At 35.2% G+C, this 21363-nt stretch overlaps 1 protein-coding gene across 1 annotated transcript; it reads left to right on the forward strand.

Annotated features, from left to right (window-relative positions):
- Nucleotides 1–18099: 18099 nt before the first annotated feature.
- On the forward strand, nt 18100–20789 carry LOC149789786 (uncharacterized). Its single transcript, XM_089971775.1, has one exon. The coding sequence runs from the start codon at nt 18169–18171 to the stop codon at nt 19657–19659; it is 1491 nt and encodes a 496-aa protein (XP_089827901.1). The 5' UTR covers nt 18100–18168; the 3' UTR covers nt 19660–20789.
- Nucleotides 20790–21363: the final 574 nt, after the last annotated feature.

A 21363-nucleotide genomic window follows, 5' to 3' on the forward strand; every position in this document is an offset into this window, starting at 1 on the left:
ACTTTTTTTGTTATGATAAACAGGGTCTTTTGGAAAAAGAAATAACCCTTTTTTCCCATCATCACTCTTTAGTTACATCCATATGCAACATAGTGTACCATATTTGCTATACATAAGCACAATCGTAAGATATATCACATAGAGATTTACGTGTGGAAATCAAACTCTTGAATGGCTGTGTTATATGGACATAAAGCACAATTAATTTTACTATGTATTCTCTACATTTGTTTCTCAGTACTAAACTTTCCACTGTGTGACAAGCAATACAAATCATACGTTAATCTAAAATACCTTAAAAGATGACTTCGCGGTGAAGTGCTGTTTTAAAGGTACACCGGTATTTTTATGAAATGCTGGACTGTAAACAAACCAAAGTGCAATTAACACTTTCTTCTTTACAGAACATCTCCAAGACCGTGTTGTTCACTTCAGACTCTCGCCGAAACATACGCATACAACCACATCATAAGCTCATATTTTAATAATAAACAATTGCCTTTAAATCCATACCAAAATATGAATAAAGCTAATTCTTGTATCACCACGGAAAGGAGATAGGAAAAAAATGCTTTAAAAATAGACTGGGAATACATTCGTGCGTACTGAACCGGAACTATTAATGGTAGTCTGATCCCGAATAGAAGAGAGAAATGAACGTAATATCCGTTATCAGCACGCGGAAACTATCGATTGTTTATGATATTGCCAAATATTTTCATTTAAGAAAGCGGATTTTAAGTCTAATTAAATATTTTGGTGATGTGTATAAATTACGAATGCATTTTCTTCATGACTATAATAATATCACACGTTTGTGCAATATAGGTGACCAGTGACCTTTAATGCATCTCGAATTCACTAAGACACCTCGCTTCAAAATTAAATAACCACACATTTCCAAATGAAATGCATTATTGTCACTGGTGAGCCAATACAAATGATACACTTGCCAATCATCAGCATAATTATACATCGGTAGAAGTTCTTGCTATAACACGACATTGAAAGCGTTGTAATATTGAGTTTGATATAACAATGAATACTTTAAAATATATATCTTGTCAATAATCATCAGCGAAGTTATGTTGACGTCTATTTGCACAAGTCTATGAAACATTCGAGCTCAAAATTAATTTGTAAATACTGTTACAACCTTTATCGCTATGAAGAAACATTCTTAATTAGTAAAGGACAAAAGTTTGGCATTCATGTCTGGACTCAGATTTCGAATTTATTTACTGCACGATCTTACATTCTGAGTGGCACCTTGGTATGCAAGATGATCTTCATAGATATTGTACTTTTCGACCGTTCCAGTGGCCTAAGTGGTATAGCTTCGGTCACGGATGAGGGAGGTAGCGGGTTCAAACCCTGGCCAAGTTATATCAAATCCTTATAAAAATGGCACTACCATATGTCTCTTGGCTCTCAGCATTATTATGTTAATGCTAGGATATGTTAATGCTAGGATATGTTAATGCTAGGGCTGTTCAGCCTAGTGTTATGATAATATGACCTGGTAGGACATGACGTTGCGTGATTTCAGCATGATGCCCCTTGTGATAGCCATCACTATAAACTGCAACATTGAAAACGCTGTAACAAAAATATTGTTAAAATTCGAAATCACACACACATACACACACACTTTCAATTAGCTTTCAAATTCAAGGAAACTTACTTTCAAGTGAAGACATGGCGAATATAAGAATATTATGTTCAAACCATTTCATGCCCATGATCGGTAATAATTTCACGTACATGATGGATATTTTGTTTACTCTTATTAGCGTATTCATCCAGAAATTCGGATTATAACATATTTTCCTGTTAAAGTGTATCATATGTGTTAAAAGTTTCCAAGCCAAGAAAACATCACATCTAAGCATATGTTACATCTTTGATTATTTATCTGTATATTCGCCTCTTAATATGGCAATCATTTGATCTCGTATATTTCACAGTCAACCCAGTAAACGAAATTCCCCTAAGTTGAATGAATCGAATTAATTGTTTGGCTAGCCTAAATGTCTTAATATCTATCATTGCTAACAATCCTTTTTAGACTTTTTAAAACATAATCTCTCTTTTAATTCTATCTACTTTAGACTTGCGTATATTTTGGCACAATATTTCATTTCATTCATTAACACAACGTTTAGTGGGTTTTGTAAGCAGGTGAACAAATGATCTAAATTTGGACTCGCAAGGATTTTTAAAACTTATTTGACCAGATTTTTGTTAGGATTTGTTTCGTCCTATTCCACAAAAACAAACAAACGTGTGTATCGTTCGTTTTTGTTTCAAAATTGATCTATATCATTTAAGTCTACTAAAAACACTTTAAATAAGAGATTACACTCATTAATACATTCCAGTGTTCATCTATGATGCAAATTTTCTGAACCGCATGTATTTATTCTTTCCAGACTGCTTTTCGTTTGATAATATTGAGATTTGGGTCCGACAGCCTTGCAATTAAATCTAACACATCAACAGAAAAGTTGAGATTAGAAAGACACATCAATAATGCAGGTAATATGATCTGTAAAATATTATATTAGTATACCATTTCTGCATATATTTAAAAAACAAAATAAAAAAAATGATGGGTTTCCTTGTCTACATTCTCTGAAACTATTGTCATATTTTTATATAAATCCATCCTGATGAAAACCTGAAAAGATATTACAAAGTTTTTACCTACTGTTCAGAAAAGGCTATGAAAAAGGCTAAGATATTATCAATGAAATTACATGAGACGGAATCGGGAGGTTTTTCAAATGAATTAATAACAAGATAACAGATTGTTTAGATTTATCACAAATTATCATTATATTTTGACCAATATATAATCCCTCAATTAAATATGTTTATTTCATTTTAGCAAAACTTCTCTAATAATACCGAACTGAATATACCCCATCTCCTCTAATTTTGTGTTTGGTCGGATGAGACTTTATTTAAGTTGACTTTCATTCAATTCATTTGTTTTAATCAAATAACTTTAAGAAAGCTTTTTCAGCAGAAATGCTATTCTCTAAATTCTGTATTTCTTACAGGATCTATTGTTGAATCAGTAGCTATTTGATTTATTTTTATACATCGGATATAAAATAGTTTCACCATGAACTTCCAATTAAAATGTTTATAGAATGAACGAGTCTAATATTCTTAGTTTTATCTCATTGTTTGGCATATTTGCAATATTTCCATCATATTTTAGTGAAGAATATTGTAATTATATCGTCTTTACTTTCATGTAGTATACCAAGAGATCTACTCATTGTGTGTCCACATAAGCAGTATTTAGACTCACTAAAATGTAAATATCATCTGATATAATAGCCTGTCTACATTAAAAATCTAATAAACTGGTACATCCCAGACTTTGCGAAGTCCGCCATTCTTTCCCGTTAGGCCTACTGGTTCACTTACAGTTTCAAACTAATTTTATGACGAAATAGTGTACAAGAGGCAGTTAATATATATCCAGATCACCGATTCTGATCTTTAAAAAAACAACAGGTTTGTGTGTTTTATCATCAAAGGATATCATGCAGGAAATTGATAGTTGCTACCTTACTCGGAAAAGGGTTAATGTTCAATCAGCTATCCAAACATATGCTTGTGAATGGGCAGAAGTTTGTTTGTCAACGCAACTGATATCAAAACCTGGCCTAGCTACTGATCTATTGATGAATACATTTCGCTAAAAATACTAGAACTAACCGGGCTAAGGCGAGAGGACATCTCAGAAAGTATGGTCAGTCAATGTACCTCTTAAATAGCTCTTGTTTGTCCATCAGACTGATACTGAATTTTGTTAATCCATGTAAGGATTTATTTCAAACACTAAGCTAGGCATCACACACTTTCTTACACTTAGCTACTGTCCTATCCGAATTATCAATTCTAGCAGCTTTATCACTCTTCTGAATCTCGTTACAATCTTCGTAAATTTGCCTTTTAACCGCAGAATACTTATCCAAATTTACGAATGGCATTTTGTCTAAGTCTCAACATGTCTTGATTCTCGTGCACTACTTATTCCGATATATTCGGAAATGAACACAATAACGAAAGCTAAAGTTATTTATCTGATGTACTTTTATAGATGACCGCATATACATCTCTGGGTTTTTCTGACTGAATTCAATCACTGTAAATATCAGTGTATTTTCCCACCCGGCCGCCAGTCAAAGCCTTTGAACTGGCCGCCCAGCTATTGGATCATGTTCTTTTTTATGTACTCTTATAATGGCATCATGTATGTACATCAAGGGTCTTTCAGTCACTGAATTCTATCATTGTAAATATCAGCACAGCTAATTGATCAACACATTTTCCCACAAAGCAGGTGGCTGAAGCAGGACTGGCAAGTCTTTGAATTTTGCCGCACACCTATTATATGCGTACGGAGGACTCCCGTCTCAGTGATTTTCTGCGTCCCAGATCAAAAATTGGCGTTTCCGAAATCTCTGTTCAACATTGATCATTTTCGCGGTGGTACCTTTTAAGCATTGAAAACCTATGTGGGTTAGCTTTAGCAGTTGAAAAATGACTATTTCCGAAGATAATTTTGAACATTGACTATTGTTCCAAGGACAGACTTGTGAAGTGGAGATCGATCTACCTAAGAAGTATTTATTCCATACAAAACTCAGCTTAATTCGCCCATGTATTTCACTGTTAGGAAAGATTCAATAGTGGTATTATTGGAGAATGTCTTTCAGTGACATTATCAAATATGTGACAGTGTGACCAATGACAATGAAAGGAGTAGTTTCTTAAATCATATAAACCCCTTAAACCAAAATTACAGTTCACCATTAACAGTTTATTAAATTGGACCTTTATAAGTCAAGGAGAGAGGTAATTGTTATCTTGTTATGTTTTATTATGCCAGAGAAATATAAAAAGAAAACGACACCTTCATAGTAACATTATGTCATGTGCTACAAAGAGAATATGTTGCAGGTGGTATGGTCAGGTGATTATTTTTGTAATTTCAATCATTATTCAATGAAATGACATCAACCAGGTGTCGATCGGGTTGCATTTTCCGTTCACATGATATTCTCATCCACACATGGCACAGGATCATTTGCTTTTGGGCTGCAATATGCATGACAGAATGATGCTTAATTTTTGCAATGCCGAGAAGCTATTATTTCAGATGACGTGTTAAATTTAGCAACGTTAAATGCTGCTTCCAGTGACACACAATAAATTGATCTTTTATCATAGTACATACATGTAAAGACAATAATGAACCATACCAGATAGGTACCATTAAAACAAAGGTCTTGTGTGCTCTTTACATTTTATGTCTGTGCATTAAACTAGGCAGAAATATTATATTACAGTGAAGTTTCTTTCTAAAATACTAAGAATGAATTTAAACTCTGGTCATATTTATTTTCATATCTTACAATACATTTTCAGATACAAGACACGTCCTGGTTTTCATGGACTATTTGACAAAATAGTTGAAGGTTGAGTTAGTCCCCGATAAATCTACAATTGCAATACTACATATGTTGACAAAATTCCTTTCCACCCACTGTGTTGCAGATATATCCATTGTGAACTGGGGAAGAGAATTTTGTAATAGACTAAATGATTTATTTTATACCAATATGAGACTTGCTCACCGAAATACATGTACCATGCACAGACTATAGGTCAAATGTACAGATGCAACAAAACATTGTGCGGCATGAGCACACTGTATGTAAATGACTGATCCAATTTCTTGCCACCTATTTTGTTTGCCTATAGAACTGTGGAGTATGATTCTAAACAGAAAATGCATTTTTTCCTTTTTCATGGCAGACTGTGCTCGAACAACCTTACCCTATCAGAGGTACGGGTTTGTGGTAACAAAACAACAACCTTCTTGAAGACACTAAATATGTAACTAATTAAAAATTGCATTTAGAACATAATTACAATATGCTTCATGAGAATATGATGAAATTTTTTAAAATATGCCAAACACTGATATAAAACACTATCATACTCATTCATTCTATGTTTTTAATGGAAATGAAAGGCTAAACGTTTTTATCCATAGTATAAAAATAAAATAAAATAATAGATAAACACGTAGAACTCTTGCATGACATAACGAATTTAGAGAAAGCACTTCTGCTGAAAATGCTGTCTTAGAGTTTTTTTTTAGTCAAGCAAGTATGAATTAAACAATATAGACATTGTCCACTTCAAGATAGTCTCATTCATTCAAACACAAATGGAAGGAGTTGGGGGGGGGGGCCAAGAAGATCTTTTTTGTTCATTAACGTATGTGATATAATCTATTTTAATAGTTAAAGATGGAAATTAAATTATAACAAATCAGTACAGTATTATTAGAGAAGATTGGCTTAGAGAAATAAATTTATTAAATTGGTGCATTATATATTGGCCAAAATATAACGATATTTTATGATTATTTATTATATAACTGAAAATCCTGGTATCTTTTGGTAATTTATTATGAAAAATCTTTTCATTCTGCCTCATGGTAATTCATTGATAATGTCCTAGCCTTTATTTTAGTCTTTACTGGACTGCTGAGAAGACACCCTGTAAAAATGTGTTTTGTAATATCTCTTCATGTGTTCTTCAGAATGGATTATATTAAAATATTACAATATTTCAGAGACTAAAAGAAAGTGCAAATGATAATCTTTTCGCAAGTATGGGTAACAATGGTATTATTCAGAACGTTATTGCTGTTTATATTATTTGCCCTGCAAACATCAATTATGATTACATATGGCAAACAAATAGAAGCTTGGGTGATGAATAAACACAACTGGCAGCGAGCAATAAACTCCTTGCTTAAACCTACCGACAGGATATAAAATACAAAGGTTATTTTATTTCAAAGCAAGCCAGCCCTGGAAAATGACATTGAATTCTTTAAAATTTGCCGGTTATTTTATGAAATCGGCCGACATAAAGAAGCCAGCTTTGGTTCTCCTGTTTTCTTTTAAATGTGCCTATTCTTTACATTATTTTTACAAAGTCGGCCGATATTTTTGTTTATCGTTTCCACCACAAACAGTTCCTCTTTCCAATTAAGGGTATATTTTTTTCAAATTGCATTTATTCTTGATTTTTTTCCCGTGGTCACCTACGTTAAAATTAAATCTAAACAATATGGTGTATATTACCTATTGCTTGAAGTCTAATGCAGAGGCTTATGATGGAGTCATTTTAATGCTGCGATGCCATGCACGCTTTTATTGTTCAACATTCTCATGAATAAATTATGTGTAACGGTTGGAATTATCATTGGTAAATTTCTATTATTCATGCAATTGTTTTAGGGTTTTGTAAATTCCTCTATGACGGCAGCCTTAACCTGATTCTGCGTACTGTACTGGTCAATATTGTATTTTTGAAGCCAATCCAAAACGTTTTTGTTCAAAACTTCACTAGCATAATATACACATAATATGTTTGATTTGCGTGCACCCACCACTTTATAAAACACCTCAAATATATAATTTCCCTTTTTGTTTTTCGCCAGGACAACCCAGGCGTATTTACTAAACATGTTGGTGACCGTTAGGACGTATTTAAAACGATGGTTTAATACAAAGTAATCCTTAGTGTCGGCGATAAGAGCAAAGCAAAAACTATAGAACGTAAAAAATGCTTACCAGCCGGTTTGTGAAGTTCTTCCACTAACAGCTTTGACACATCAGTTACACCAGCACCTAGCAACCTAGTTTCTTGCGTCATACCAACATCGAGCCTATGTTCAGTTCCGGCGATTTCAAGTACCAAAGCTCTGTTCACTCACATCACTACCGGTAAACCTCAAAACCACAGATTTTGTTATATTCGAAAGTTCTTCAAGGCTCGTGCCCAGATAGCAGTAACTTTAGTACATTTTTTTGTAATGGATATATTACAGCACTTGCCTTCTACTCACAGAATAGAAAATACAAGTCCAGTATTTTTTATATATAAGAAATTGGTTTTATTGTGCACGAGGTTGGTAAATGAAGACAAATACATTTCTCCTGTTTTCTTAAACACTGTAAATACAATACAAAATACATTTACTACAACCATTAATCACGATACCGTCATCAATTCATTACTGTTCTGCATGTATACATTGATTCAGTTTACAGTACTTTCAATGCTAATGATATGCTACCGATATATTTATTAATTACCCAGCTAGACAGATAGTGGACCAAATTAACCTAAACACAAACCAATCAATGTATAGAGCAAAAGTAGAGAGCAGACAGACAAGCATATGGACAGAATGATAGGCTCAGGAAAGAATATCCTGGTTGACAACCTATTAAAGATAATAAAAGGCATCAAAATACATTACGGAGAAATATACAGAGTGCATACAAACAAAATGTCACATTAACTATATTGAAGCAAAATAAGCATTAAGCACTTTTCTTACTGCAATCCCATGACCAGCACCTTCAGAAGCTCCAATAGAATGACCACCACGAATATGATGTTCATGCTATGTTGTTTATACAGACAAGTATCAAACTAACCAATTACGAAGTTACTTACCACTTGTCATATAATAGAATTGCAACTGATGACATTATTTCACACATCAATGAACATTGATTATATAAAATAATAAAATACCCACATCTGCAGAATTAAATCAAGAATAAAATATATGATCCTGCCACACAGAGAGGCAAACTAAGTTGTAGGCAGCGGTGACAACTCTGTTGCAGGTGACGATTTACGAGTGATGATACGCAATTGTTTGGAACCGTACACCTCGCGCATCGATTTAACCATGAGACGAGTATTTCTGGTGGTTGCTTCCATGGGTCTATACTCTACGTTCATGTTTTGCACTTAAGACACCACGAGACTCTGGTTATGTTATATCTTATCGGTCTACTATGAAATAGTTTTTATGCTGGAATTACTGCTCATTTCCGGACATACTGTTTATTACTGAAGTGGTATCTCTGTTTGATATAAGAAATTAAAAAATATCGACACGTACTGCCGTTAATGTTCTGAAGTTGTCGCGAATTATAGACTGCACCTGTGGTCTGGAAAACCGTTTTAATGTAACGTATCACACCATCTGGATGCTTTAAACGAAAAGAATCAAAATTCTGGACGTTGCGCTGTTGTGGATCATTATACACAACAAAACATTGCATTCCGGATACATCGTGATAATTTTGGAGATTAATTACACAGCTCTCGTTGGTTCTTATCTTATCTGGCGGTGATCATTAGAAAACGTACCTCTGATATTTGTTTACGGTTTGTACCATCTGTCTTTCGATCTCAAAGTTGGTTACAGGTGTAGGCAACTCCTTCATTATTTTTCTTTTCTTGTCACACTCTTTCATCTCTGGTTCCAGGAAGTTGGAGTACCAGCGACACCTGCTAACAGTTGTGAGATAAACCCTAGTCGTTTTGTAAGCTCTGAAACGGAGAGTCTAAGAAAAAGTCATTTTCTAGCTGCATGCATCAACTTATGTCTGTCAGGCCTTGTTAATGCTGCTGAGTTAAGTTTAATCGATATTGGTCTTTTATGTTGGGAGGCCATAGCAATTTCTTTCTTCTGCTTCTGCGACTGAATATTACAACAGGTGCCGTTATTTTCAGTTGTCTTATGTCTTCTGTTACCTAGTGGTGTGACAGTATCGTGTTTTGCAAGCATTCGGTTTTCAATTTCGGCTTTTTGTGGATCCAGTGCAAGTAATACCGAGCCAAGTAATTTAGGTCAAAATATTTTGACGAACGAAATGTCACGACAGCAATGGAACCACCATTTGTTCTAGTGTCACATTGTTACTTTTCATTATCTCGCTTTTAACTCTTTGGCTTAAGTATGCTATATAAAAGCGGTTAAAAAGTTTTCGCAAATCACTTTCGGCGAGATTATTACGTTTATTTATCCACTAAGCACGTAAAGTGTCATAGAACGATCTGGGGTTACCTAGCCGTAACACAAATCTTCCGCATCCCGATTACCCATAGTCCATCCAACCTCGATATCGTCTGGGGAGTCTTTGAGAGGCTCGGACTTTTTGGAAATGGAAAATGGATACAACTACGAAAAATGATGCAAGGACCCGTGCGTGCTAATCTCTGTCCTGGTATTTATGCATCACCTTGACGGACATCATGTACGAACGTGAGAAAATCTTCGTCGGAGCAGCAAAATTACACCGAAGTTCTGGATATTGTATCGAATTTGGAGGAACGTGACATAAACTGAAATTATCGAAAATGTGATTGTTTCCTGTTTGATTTTCACACCATGTCGATGGATAAAATGTCACAACTAGTACCATGGAATCGTACTACCTAGGTTCCTAGTCACTCTCCACGAAGTCGTTTGCTGAGAACAGGAAAACTGCTGCATGTATGTTCGGCTTCGCTCAATGTTGAGTTTATTGGTCAATCTGGCCAGCGTGGATGCTAACTCGAGCATGTGAACAGACGAAGATGCATCTTTGGACATCCATAATGCTAGACACAAATTAGTAAACTGACCATATGCTACAGTTCCAACTCCGTCTATCCTAAATATGTACTGTGCAGGAGATTCTCTCTCTCACACATGCGGTTTTGAAGCGTCTAAACACTGGTCGTATATCACAGCATATACCAAATGTACCACTAAGAGGAAGCATCATGGGAATTTCATGACTAGAATGGGTGAGAGTGTGCAGTGAGGCAAACCCCACATTTACTTACCTTCACGCGCCAAAGCAGAATTAGCGGCAGTAACGTTAGCATCATTAGCGACAGCAGCCGTTAAAAGTACGTTTGTCGTGGCAGCAAATTTAGTACCTGTTCCAGCAGCAGTATTATTGTCCCTGTACCACTACATTTTTGTAGCACAAGATCGCATATAATCATTGCTTAACATGATTAAATTAAGCATAGCACTGACCTGTGGTAAATGGCTATCAATTTATTGCACGGTTTGATTGTCCATCTGGTACTGCGCTGACTTAAACAGGGCACAGTCGTTGTTGCGCAGCGTGATCTGGATCCTGCAACATAATCTCAAGCAGCTGCGAACGTCCAGATTTCTTCTGGTACTGGCACTTGAGAAAAGTGGCGTGAGACCGAGTTTGATGTCAGTTGGAAATCATCTCAAGAATGCTGAGATATGTTCCTTACTGAATTCTTTCATTATAATGGTCATCATATTTTTGTAAATAAAGATAAACAATTTATCAAGTCTGTTTGCTCCTCATTTAAAGAATTCTCACATTTTGTTGCATACTACATAAGTTAATCGCTTTATGTAACATTCTGTGGACATTATCAGCAGGAATCCTGTTGAACTGTACAAAAATCTGGTGAAATGATAGTTCTTGAATGCCAGTATAGCATGTGTGCCATGAACAAACAATGTCGTATGCACTGCAAAGGTTTTAGGTGGTTAAGAGAACCAAAACTGAACTTGCAGAATGACGAGAGTGGACAGACACTAAATGTTTCTGAAAATTATTAAATTTGTCAAATGACGAATGAGTTAAAGTATTTCAGATTTCTTTGTTTAAATACTACATTAAATGATTACAAAATGCATGTGTTACTACATAATTTATTAAAAGTATTATGACAGGGCAAATTATTGAACATCACATAACCAGTGGGACAGAAATGTCGCATATAACAGCAGGGTGATAACAATTTTAAAAAATGCCATTATTTTTTCCAACCAGCATTACATTGTTTACAGGTTATAGATACCACAGTACACAAGTTAGGAAGAAACATCCGTAGTTTTTTGTACTTGCAATGATATAAAAGCTTTAATAAAATCGTGCCGACAAGTACTGTCCCATTTCGATCTGTCTGGAATGTTTTCAGAAACTACAGAGTAATGAATAGTTAACAAAAACACATTTCGTGTCAGAACCTTTTTTTTGTCAATGTAGCACATGTACATTTATAGCAACTGACATGTATGACCAATTCATGTGTTAATTGCTTTCCAGAAACTTCTGACAGACTTATTTACATTACAATATTTACACATTCATACAAAACGTTTTTGCAATAACAGCTTTGTAAATAAAATGCATTAACCACTGACCAAATATGATCTGGCTAGGTTATTAATATAACTTACCCTTTTTGGGGACAACAACAAGTTGCAGATAGTATGAAAATTTGTAGGTTATGGAGTGGGGGCCGAACTTAAACATTCGACAAACAGCAACTTTGCTTTCATTTATTTTTAAATTGTTATGTCTTTAAAGTCAGATTCTTTTGTGAGAAGGAAATTCTGCAGAATTATTGTTGTGCTAATACCATTCTTCAGCACATGATAAGGCTGTACATTACGGCCAGCATAACTGGTGGTGGGAGACCTCGAAAGAAAAAACCCATGTAAGAACCACCAACTCAAGAGTCACTGGTAAGCGTTCTCAAGACTCTAACCCACAATGAGAGAGGTGTGATGGCAGTGATCAGTAAAGGCGAGTGCTTTAGGCGACTAGGCCACCTGTGGCACCTCTGTATAATTGCAAATGATTAGATTAGATTTTTATTTTGCAGCAGTTTAATTTTACACCTGGATTCCTTCACAATTATGTTAACATTTAGAGTATTATCCAGGTGAATATAGGTTGGATAAATAATTTGTACTCTAAAATGAAATACATTTAATTGGCTTTAAAAATACTGATGTGCTTGGAGTTCAATATCAGTTTTCTTTATAATAATTTTGGTGAAGTATAAAGTAAGTTAAAATGAAATAAATGTTGAAAAATGTGTCATCATGCAGGCTGTTATTTTAGATTTATCTGCTGAGTTGCTATAATAAATATTCATATTGAAATGACATGTAACATAAAAAGAAGGTAACGTAGAAACAGTATGGAAAATGAATTTTAAATCATTATTGGCATGACAAAAATTCATCCTGCTGTTTTCTATTTTTGATTTATCTGCTGTTTTGAAATAGTGACCAGTCAATTTACAATTAAAGCTACATTATTTTCAAAAATGTTTTTATTAAATGTTTTGATAAAAAATGCCACTGTTTACATTTTTGACACTGATATTTCTTGCAAATCAGGAAATGAACAGATTAGTCTGAAGGAAATTGAAATAATGGGGAACCAGTGTCTTAAGGTCTAGAATTGGGATTTTGAAATTGTTCATAAGGGGCCTGGCATTTAGCATGTACGCATGGAGGGGTGGTTAACCCAAATGCATGTGCTTGAGTATGGTGGGGCCTACTGATAATGTACGTATGCATAAGAGACGGGTGGTGGGGTGGAGTGAAACCTTGATATTTTGATTAATATGCAACCTGTTTGACTAGTTTCAGTCGGCGTTGGAATTTTGGCAGACACTAGACAAACTTTTTAAGGTTATGCAGCTTATTTCTTTGATGCAGCCGACATTCAACATCGGTGGACTATCTGTTTAATTAAACACGTTAATATTATTAATCCTTGATCGTATTTGCATAGATTAAATATAGACCCTACTATAGAAAGGGGGGGGGGGGTCAAACATACGTACGCAGGGTGTGTGTAAAAAGTATGCATGTATACTTGGAGGGGATCAAGCTTTGCCAGATTTTTGTGTACGTACTAAATGGGTGGTCCCTAATGGGAATTGCTTATAATTTGACCCATATGACCTTGCGAATCCCAGTGTGAATCTTAATTTAAGTTGCATCATTGAGACACGAACATTATCATGAAGTGTTAATATCCCAGTAACCCTTTGATTTCGATCAGAGCATGATTGATTAGAGAACATCACTTTGTAAGACCATTGTAATCGTATCTGCAAAAATGCCTCTGATTTTGTTAAGGTTACTTTGCAATAGGTTTAGTCCAGACAAGTATTTTTTCCCTGGGGAAGTTATGTGCATCATGTAACCTAATACTCAAGCTTGTAAGTCTGCATTCATTATTTACAAGTAAAAGATTAACTAGAATCAATTCAGAGATTCAGGACTATTTTATGTATCACTATTTTAATTAATGCCACTTTTTCTTTCAATGTAATTGTACAAAAGGTTTGAAAAAAATCCTTCGAAAATGAAATTGACTTTTTAAATGAAGTGAATGAAAGCATCTTAATCAGCACAACAACTTAGGGTATATCTTATTTATATAAACACAATTATTATTTGATCGATTTGTCAAGTTTTTTTAATGTCTTGTTGTGCATGAAGTCTTCGCTTGTTTAATCAACAAATTACACTAGGCAGACCCCCAGTTGCTGTTGTGCGAGGTCTTAACTTGGATACATAATTAAAAAATCACACCGGGCAGGACCTAAGTTGCTATTTGTGTAAGATGCAATGTTATGCATGGGGTCTTCACTTGTTTGCATAATTAAGAAATTACACCAGGCAGGTCTTGATTTGCTGTTGTGTAAGATGTCATGTTATGCACGGGGTTTCACTTATTTGTATAATTAAGAAATTACAACAGGCAGGTCTTGATGTTGTTTAAGATGCCATGTTATGCATGGGGTCTTCACTTGTTAGCATAATTAAGAAATTACACCAGGCAGGTCTTGAGTTGTTGCAGTGTAGGATGCAGCATTGTCAATGAGTTCTTCACATGCTTGCCTAATTAAGAAATGTCCCAAGGCAAGTCTTTAGCGGCTGTTGTGTAATACAAGCCAAAGTCTACTTGCTTGCCTTATGAAGAAATTTGCATGACAGGTCCAGAACTGTTATTGTGTAAGCCAGCTCCACCGTACTTGTATGAGATCCTTTTTCATTTCTAGAGTATTATATTAGTGTCTTAGGTCCACAATGCAGTGGGGCCCCAAGTGACCAAGTGGTCTAAAGCGCTCACTATTACGGATCACTGCCATCTCACCTCTGTCTGTGTGGGTTTGAGTCTCGGGCTTGGCCAATGTGGATAGGTGAGAAATCTTTCGATAGATTCTCGTGGGTCAACGGTTCTTTCCGGGGTTTACCTTGGTTCTAAATTTTCCACCATTGTTTCTGCCCGCCATGTATAGCCTATCTTGCGCTGAAAAATGGCGTTATATCCTATAACAACAACAACAACACGAACAACCAAGATGTATTAGTGTAGGAAATCTTCAGTTTTTGTTTGGACATGTGTGAAGAAGAAAGTCCAACGTTGTATTGTGTAAGAAATGAACCCATTTGTCATGGTGTATACGAGGTCTTGCATTGCCTGTCTGAATAGAAGTCCTCATTTGCTTATGAAAATAACACAATGTGAAGAAAGTAAATGTCATTTTGTGGAACCTATATAAATGATAGTTTTTCTTCTAGTAATGTTCCCTTTAATAGATTTTTGCAGTATGACCAGTATTTAATAAGGTGCCCATTTGACTGGTATTTTTCATTGTTCCCCACTTGACATCGTTTACAAGTATGTGCGTGTTTGTGTGTGTGTGTTTGTGTCCTTTTGTGTGTGTGTGTGTGTGTGTGTGTGTGTGTGTGTGTGTGATTTGGACTTTTAACATACCTTTATTAATTTTTCAGTTATATCGCTACAATGTGTGTAGTGTGGCAGTTTATAGTGATATAGAGAACTGCAGCATCATGTCTCAGACGTATAGCATGATGTCCCACCCAGTCACATTATACTGACACCAGCCCAACGAGTCCTAACACTAACCTTAATGCTGAGCACCAAGCGAGGCAGCTGCTAACACCAATCTTATAAGTCATTGGTATGACTCAGCAGGGGTTGGAACGCTAGACCTCTCGCATCCAAGATTGATGCTTTAACCACCGGGGTGGTCAAAGTGAAAATGTGAAATAACGTCATGGTTATCAAAACCAGGTCGATCTAAAAGTCCGTACGCTGTATCATCTGCTTTCAAAAGTCTACCTTCGATCTCAATGAATGCGTAAGCGCGCAAGAAATATCTACTTGTATCCTGAACGTGTAAATCGATTTTTCCATGTGCGTTATGTACACTTGCGTCATAAGAATAATATTAATAATCAAGCACATATTCATCTTTAAGAACTGGCGCATCCATGTCAAATGTTGGATCAGATACACGTTTGAAATGTTTTATTTTAATTGTTTTCGTCTAACACGAAGGCCACTTCCTGCTGTCAGACTAGCAGTTATAATTTTGTCTTTTTCTGATAGTGGTACACCAGCCAACTCTGCTAGCTTTTGATTTGCAGATTGATTTATTATTTTACCAACATTTGAAGGCTTGACTTCAGTGCTGGGTAATTTTACTGATTGCGGTTTTCGTCTTATTAGTAGTGCTAGTCTGTCCTTCATTGCCGATAATGGTTTACTAGCAACATCACCAACAGCACCACTACCTTTATCACGAATAAAATGAATAGCTTTCATAGATAATTGTATTGCTTTTGGGGCTATCCTTCTAAATAGACACTGAACAATATCACAGAGTCCATCACCATAGTTGCACGTTGGTAATCGTAAATTTATCACCCTGATCATGATCGGTCCACGTTGAACATTAATTATGAAACATTAATTATAATCATCTTATTGTATCGTCACTGATCTAATTACATACCCTCAATCACTGTGGTAATCATCAACGATTTCATCAATAAGAGACCGATAAGCATCAATATCCATGATACCGCCTGTAAATAATCGTTGACAAATATCAGCTGCTTCATCATTGATTTCTGGGGAATTATTACCGGCTTGTTTTCTGACAATCAGAATTTCTAATCGTTCAACATCGGCAAGGACATTATTGGGACATGGAGCAATAAGGCCGTTTTCTCGAACAGCAAAACCACTTGCAGTTGCTTCTTTTTCCTCACTTGTTGTTTTATCTGCTTTTTCTTCCATGATCTTGAGGCTGATTTCCTTTCTGATTTTGCTTTTTCAAGTTGCTGCTTCATTTTTTCTTCTCTTAGGCTTAGTTTCCTTACTTGCTTTACTTGTTCAATATACTCAGATACTGTATCGTCAAAGACGTCGAAACTATTAGTATCTTCCTTAGATCTGACTTGAGGAGTACAAGTAGCGATGCGATATACGTCCCTGACCTAATCAGCAGGTTTTAGAGTATTAACATATTAGGATTTTACATACTTATCTCTATCATGATATCTAAACGCGGCAATATTAACTAATTGGTTAGGTCTTTAACAGCCGTAATACCTTGGGGCGTAAATTATCCATAATGCTAATTCTGACTCTTGGCAGAGGTTGTGGTTCAACTTCAGGTTGTGGTTTAGGAGGTTGCTGGAGTGTTGGTTGCGCTACTTGAAGATGGCCAGCAATATCAACAGGTAATGTCTCAAGAGCTTTTTGAGCCGCCTCACTTGCTGTAACAACATTTTTGTGTTGGTTCGACAATTGGTTTAAATTACCGTTCTGTACCTTCTGCAAATATTCCCTGAGACACCTGACGCGCTAGTAGTTGTTGCTTGACAGCATCACGAACAGGGATATAATTCTTAATTGAATATAGTCGCTCTCGAACTAATCTAGCTGTGCGAGATTCCTTTATTGATATAATAACGATTTAATTACTCATACACTACAGCAGCAGAAAGGGTGACAAACACAAATGAGTATCCGTAAGGTAGACAGAAAAAACACACACAAATTTTGGAAAACACGAACGACAATGGTGAAGTGACAAAATAAACTAACCCAACTTGAGCAACTCTCGGTTTTGGTTAGATGCTTCGGTTTGACGTTCTTGACCTTATATTTTTCATTTTCGTAGGAAGCTTTATTTTTCGCAAATGGACCTTCCAGCAAATGGTCTGTTCAACCTCTCTGCTGCTAACGTCATACAATTTTTTGTTGCCTTCTTATTCACATAAATTTCCTCGCAAAAGGAATTCATCAAATGTCTCTTTTAACATCCTCCATTATACAAAGGCACACATGGAACTTACTTTCTTAACTTACTTGACTTACTTACTTCAATTTCCGACGCATGCAACAATTCGGCCATGTACGTCGAATTATAAAAACCAGCTTCTCGGTCTGTTTATATCACTTGACACGGTACCGCAATTTCTTGAGAAAGAGCGCAACAAACTGGGATTCTGAATTGTTGTGTTATTCCAAGTTGGAGCACAATATCTCCGATTAACTCAACGGAAGACTTAGCACATGACTACACAAATGCAGATTGCTAGATACTGGAGGAAAACCATTTGAGTGTGAAGTGTGTGATAAAATGTTTACTCGTAGTAGAAGTATAAAAGAGTACATACGCACTCACACTGGAGAAAAAATGTTTAAGTGTGAAGTATGTGATGAAAGCTTTTATCGGAATGAAAATTTGAAACGGCACATGAGGATTCATACTGGAGAAAAACCATTTAAGTGTGAAGTATGTGATAAAAGCTTTTCTCAGAAATCATATTTAAAAGAGCACTTGAGGATTCATGCTAAAGAAAAACCATTTAAATGTAAAGTATGTGAAAAAAGCTTTACTCGTAATGCAAGTTTAAAACAGCACTCGAGAATTCATACTGGAGAAAAACCATTTAAGTGTGAGGTATGTAATGCAAGATTTACTCAGAAAGGAAATTTAAGATTGCACTTGAAGATTCATTCTGGAGAAAAACCATTTAAGTGTGAAGTATGTGATAAAATCTTTACTTGGAATGTAACTAAAAAACAGCACATGCGCAGTCATACTGGAGAAAAACCATTTAAATGTGAAGTATGTAAAGAAAGCTTTTCTCACAATATAAGTTTAAAACAACACTTAATGATTCATACTGGAGAAAAACCATTTAAGTGTGAGGTATGTGATGCAAGCTTTCTTCAGAATGGAAATTTAAATCGGCACATGAGGATTCATACTGGAGAAAAACCATTTAAGTGTGAAGTATGTCATAAAAGCTTGACTCAAAATTCAATTTTAAAACAGCATATGCGCATTCATACTGGAGAAAAGCCATTTAAGTGTGAAGTATGTGATAAAAGCTTTTCTCAGAAATCAAATTTGAAAGAGCACATGAGGATTCATACTAAAGAAAAACCATTTAAATGTGAAGTATGTGATAAAAGCTTTACTCATAATGCAAGTTTAAAACAGCACTCGAGGATTCATACTGGAGAAAAACCATTTAAGTGTGAGGTATGTAATGCAAGCTTTATTCAGAGAGGAAATTTAAGACTGCACTTGAAGATTCATTCTGGAGAAAAACCATTTAAGTGTGAGGTATGTAATGCAAGCTTTACTCGGAAAGAATATTTAAGACTGCACTTGAAGATTCATTCCGGAGAAAAACCATTTAAGTGTGAAGTATGTGATAAAATGTTTACTTGGAATGTAACTAAAAAGGAGCACATGCGCATTCATACTGGAGAAAAACCATTTAAATGTGAAGTATGTAAAGAAAGCTTTGCTCACAATATAAGTTTAAAACAACACTTAATGAGCCATACAGGAGAAAAACCATTTAAGTGTGAGGTATGTGATGCAAGCTTTCTTCAGAATGGAAATTTAAATCAGCACATGAGGATTCATACTGGAGAAAAACCATTTAAGTGTGAAGTATGTGATAAAAGCTTTACTCAGAATGAATGTTTAAAACAGCACATGAGGATCCATACTGGAGAAAAACCATACAAGTGTTTAGTGTGCGATAAAATGTTTACTTTCAATGGAAATTTAAAAGTGCACATGAGGATTCATACTGGAGAGAAACCATAGAAATGTGATGTATGTTATAAACTGTTTAGTCACCATGAAAATTTAAACTTTCACAAGACCATTCATACTGGAGAGAAACCATTCATCTAAAGTATGTGATGAGAGGCTTTATCTGCTTATAGCAAGTGCAAGCAACTTATTATATTGCCTGTGAAAAAAGAGAATTCTCCAAAAAGTGGGCATTTTATGTACAGTGTATATATTGAAAACAAATCCAGTAATGGAATGTTTTTTGGGTTGATTAATGAAACAGTCACTAGGAGGCATAATTTACAAATATATGTAGCATATAAAAGGAAATTTGGGGGAAATGTGCCTAGGCCAATCCAGAATTTTCAGCTTTAATTACTCAGAATTTACAGTTATGAGTATGTCCAAGCAAATTTGGGAGAACTCGCCCAGGGAGAACTCATCCTAGGTGTCAGGAGAAGTCGCCCCATGGTGGTCGGAGAAGTCATCCCACTGCGCCTAGAGAAGTCACCCCAAGGATCATATATACTAATTTTGAGATGTTGCCACATGGTTAAGGCTTTATTTATTGTTGTTTTTCTTCAACTTAATAACTTTAAACTTATTACATCTATAAAATTTGCAACTTTTCAACTTTTTTTTCATCAACTCTGCTTTTGTACTTATTGAAAAAGTAGTGTAATCTGTTCATTTTGCACTGCTCTTCAATTCATTAGATGCATTTTATCTAGAAAAATTGAGCAGGTGCAAGCATGATGTGACTTCTGCAGTTTCATATTTAAAAGGGTTCTGACCTAATAACCAAAGTCATCCTGAAATGACTTTATGGCATGGACCTCTACAACCCGAAAATCGACTGAATTGGTGCTGACTGTCAATAAGCCAAAGAATTATAGTATCATCTCTCTAACAATTTAATCTGATTTTTCACTGAGATCTGCTAACTATTGATGAATGATACTTGAACTGGATAAAAAGCATCATTGACGCCTACTCAGGAAATCGGGTTGTTACTGAGTTCAGCATCATGGCTAATGCTCAGAATTCATACGGTTTCTGAAAAATCACATGTACTATGCCCATCATTTAGTTTATTTCTTCTTTTTTATCAACGTTCGTAAATTTATTATTTCTCAATAAAACAAACTATTTAAATTTGAGCGAGAAGTTTAAAAGCTATTTCAGTACTAAATTGCCTATGCAAAATAAACAGGATTATGTTATTTTATTATATAAAACAACACCTTGATCGTGCTTACTAACGGGATTTTGTGACCTAAAATGCATATTTGAACTGCTTGCCGTTCTTGGGACATAATGGGAAGATCATCTTAAAAAAAAAATTTGAATGTCACATTTAAATCCTGGACTAAACTGAATAATATTTCACATGGTCTGAATCAGCTTGAAGTTTGGAGAATCAGCCAGAAATCTGGGCTGAATCAGTCAGTAATTTATACCAAATCAGCCTGGTCCGAGTTTGAGAGTAATTACCACAGTAAGAAAGTTAACTGTAACATTTGTTTAAAAAAAATTCTCATGGTGTTCCTGTGTGTGTTGTTATAAGAATCTAACGAGATTATATGAACACACAGACTTTTAATTATAAATGATTAATTTTTCTATTATCAACGCTACACAAACAAGATGAATGCAGAATGGGAAAGAAGGGTTTATTATTACAAAAACTGGAAAACAGTCTTTAAAGTAAGTTTGGAAGAAAAATTCATATTC

The sequence above is a fragment of the Sinohyriopsis cumingii genome, chromosome 10, assembly GCF_028554795.1.
Source record: "Sinohyriopsis cumingii isolate HCF-2022 chromosome 10, ASM2855479v2, whole genome shotgun sequence".
NCBI classification, from domain to species: domain Eukaryota; kingdom Metazoa; phylum Mollusca; class Bivalvia; order Unionida; family Unionidae; genus Sinohyriopsis; species Sinohyriopsis cumingii.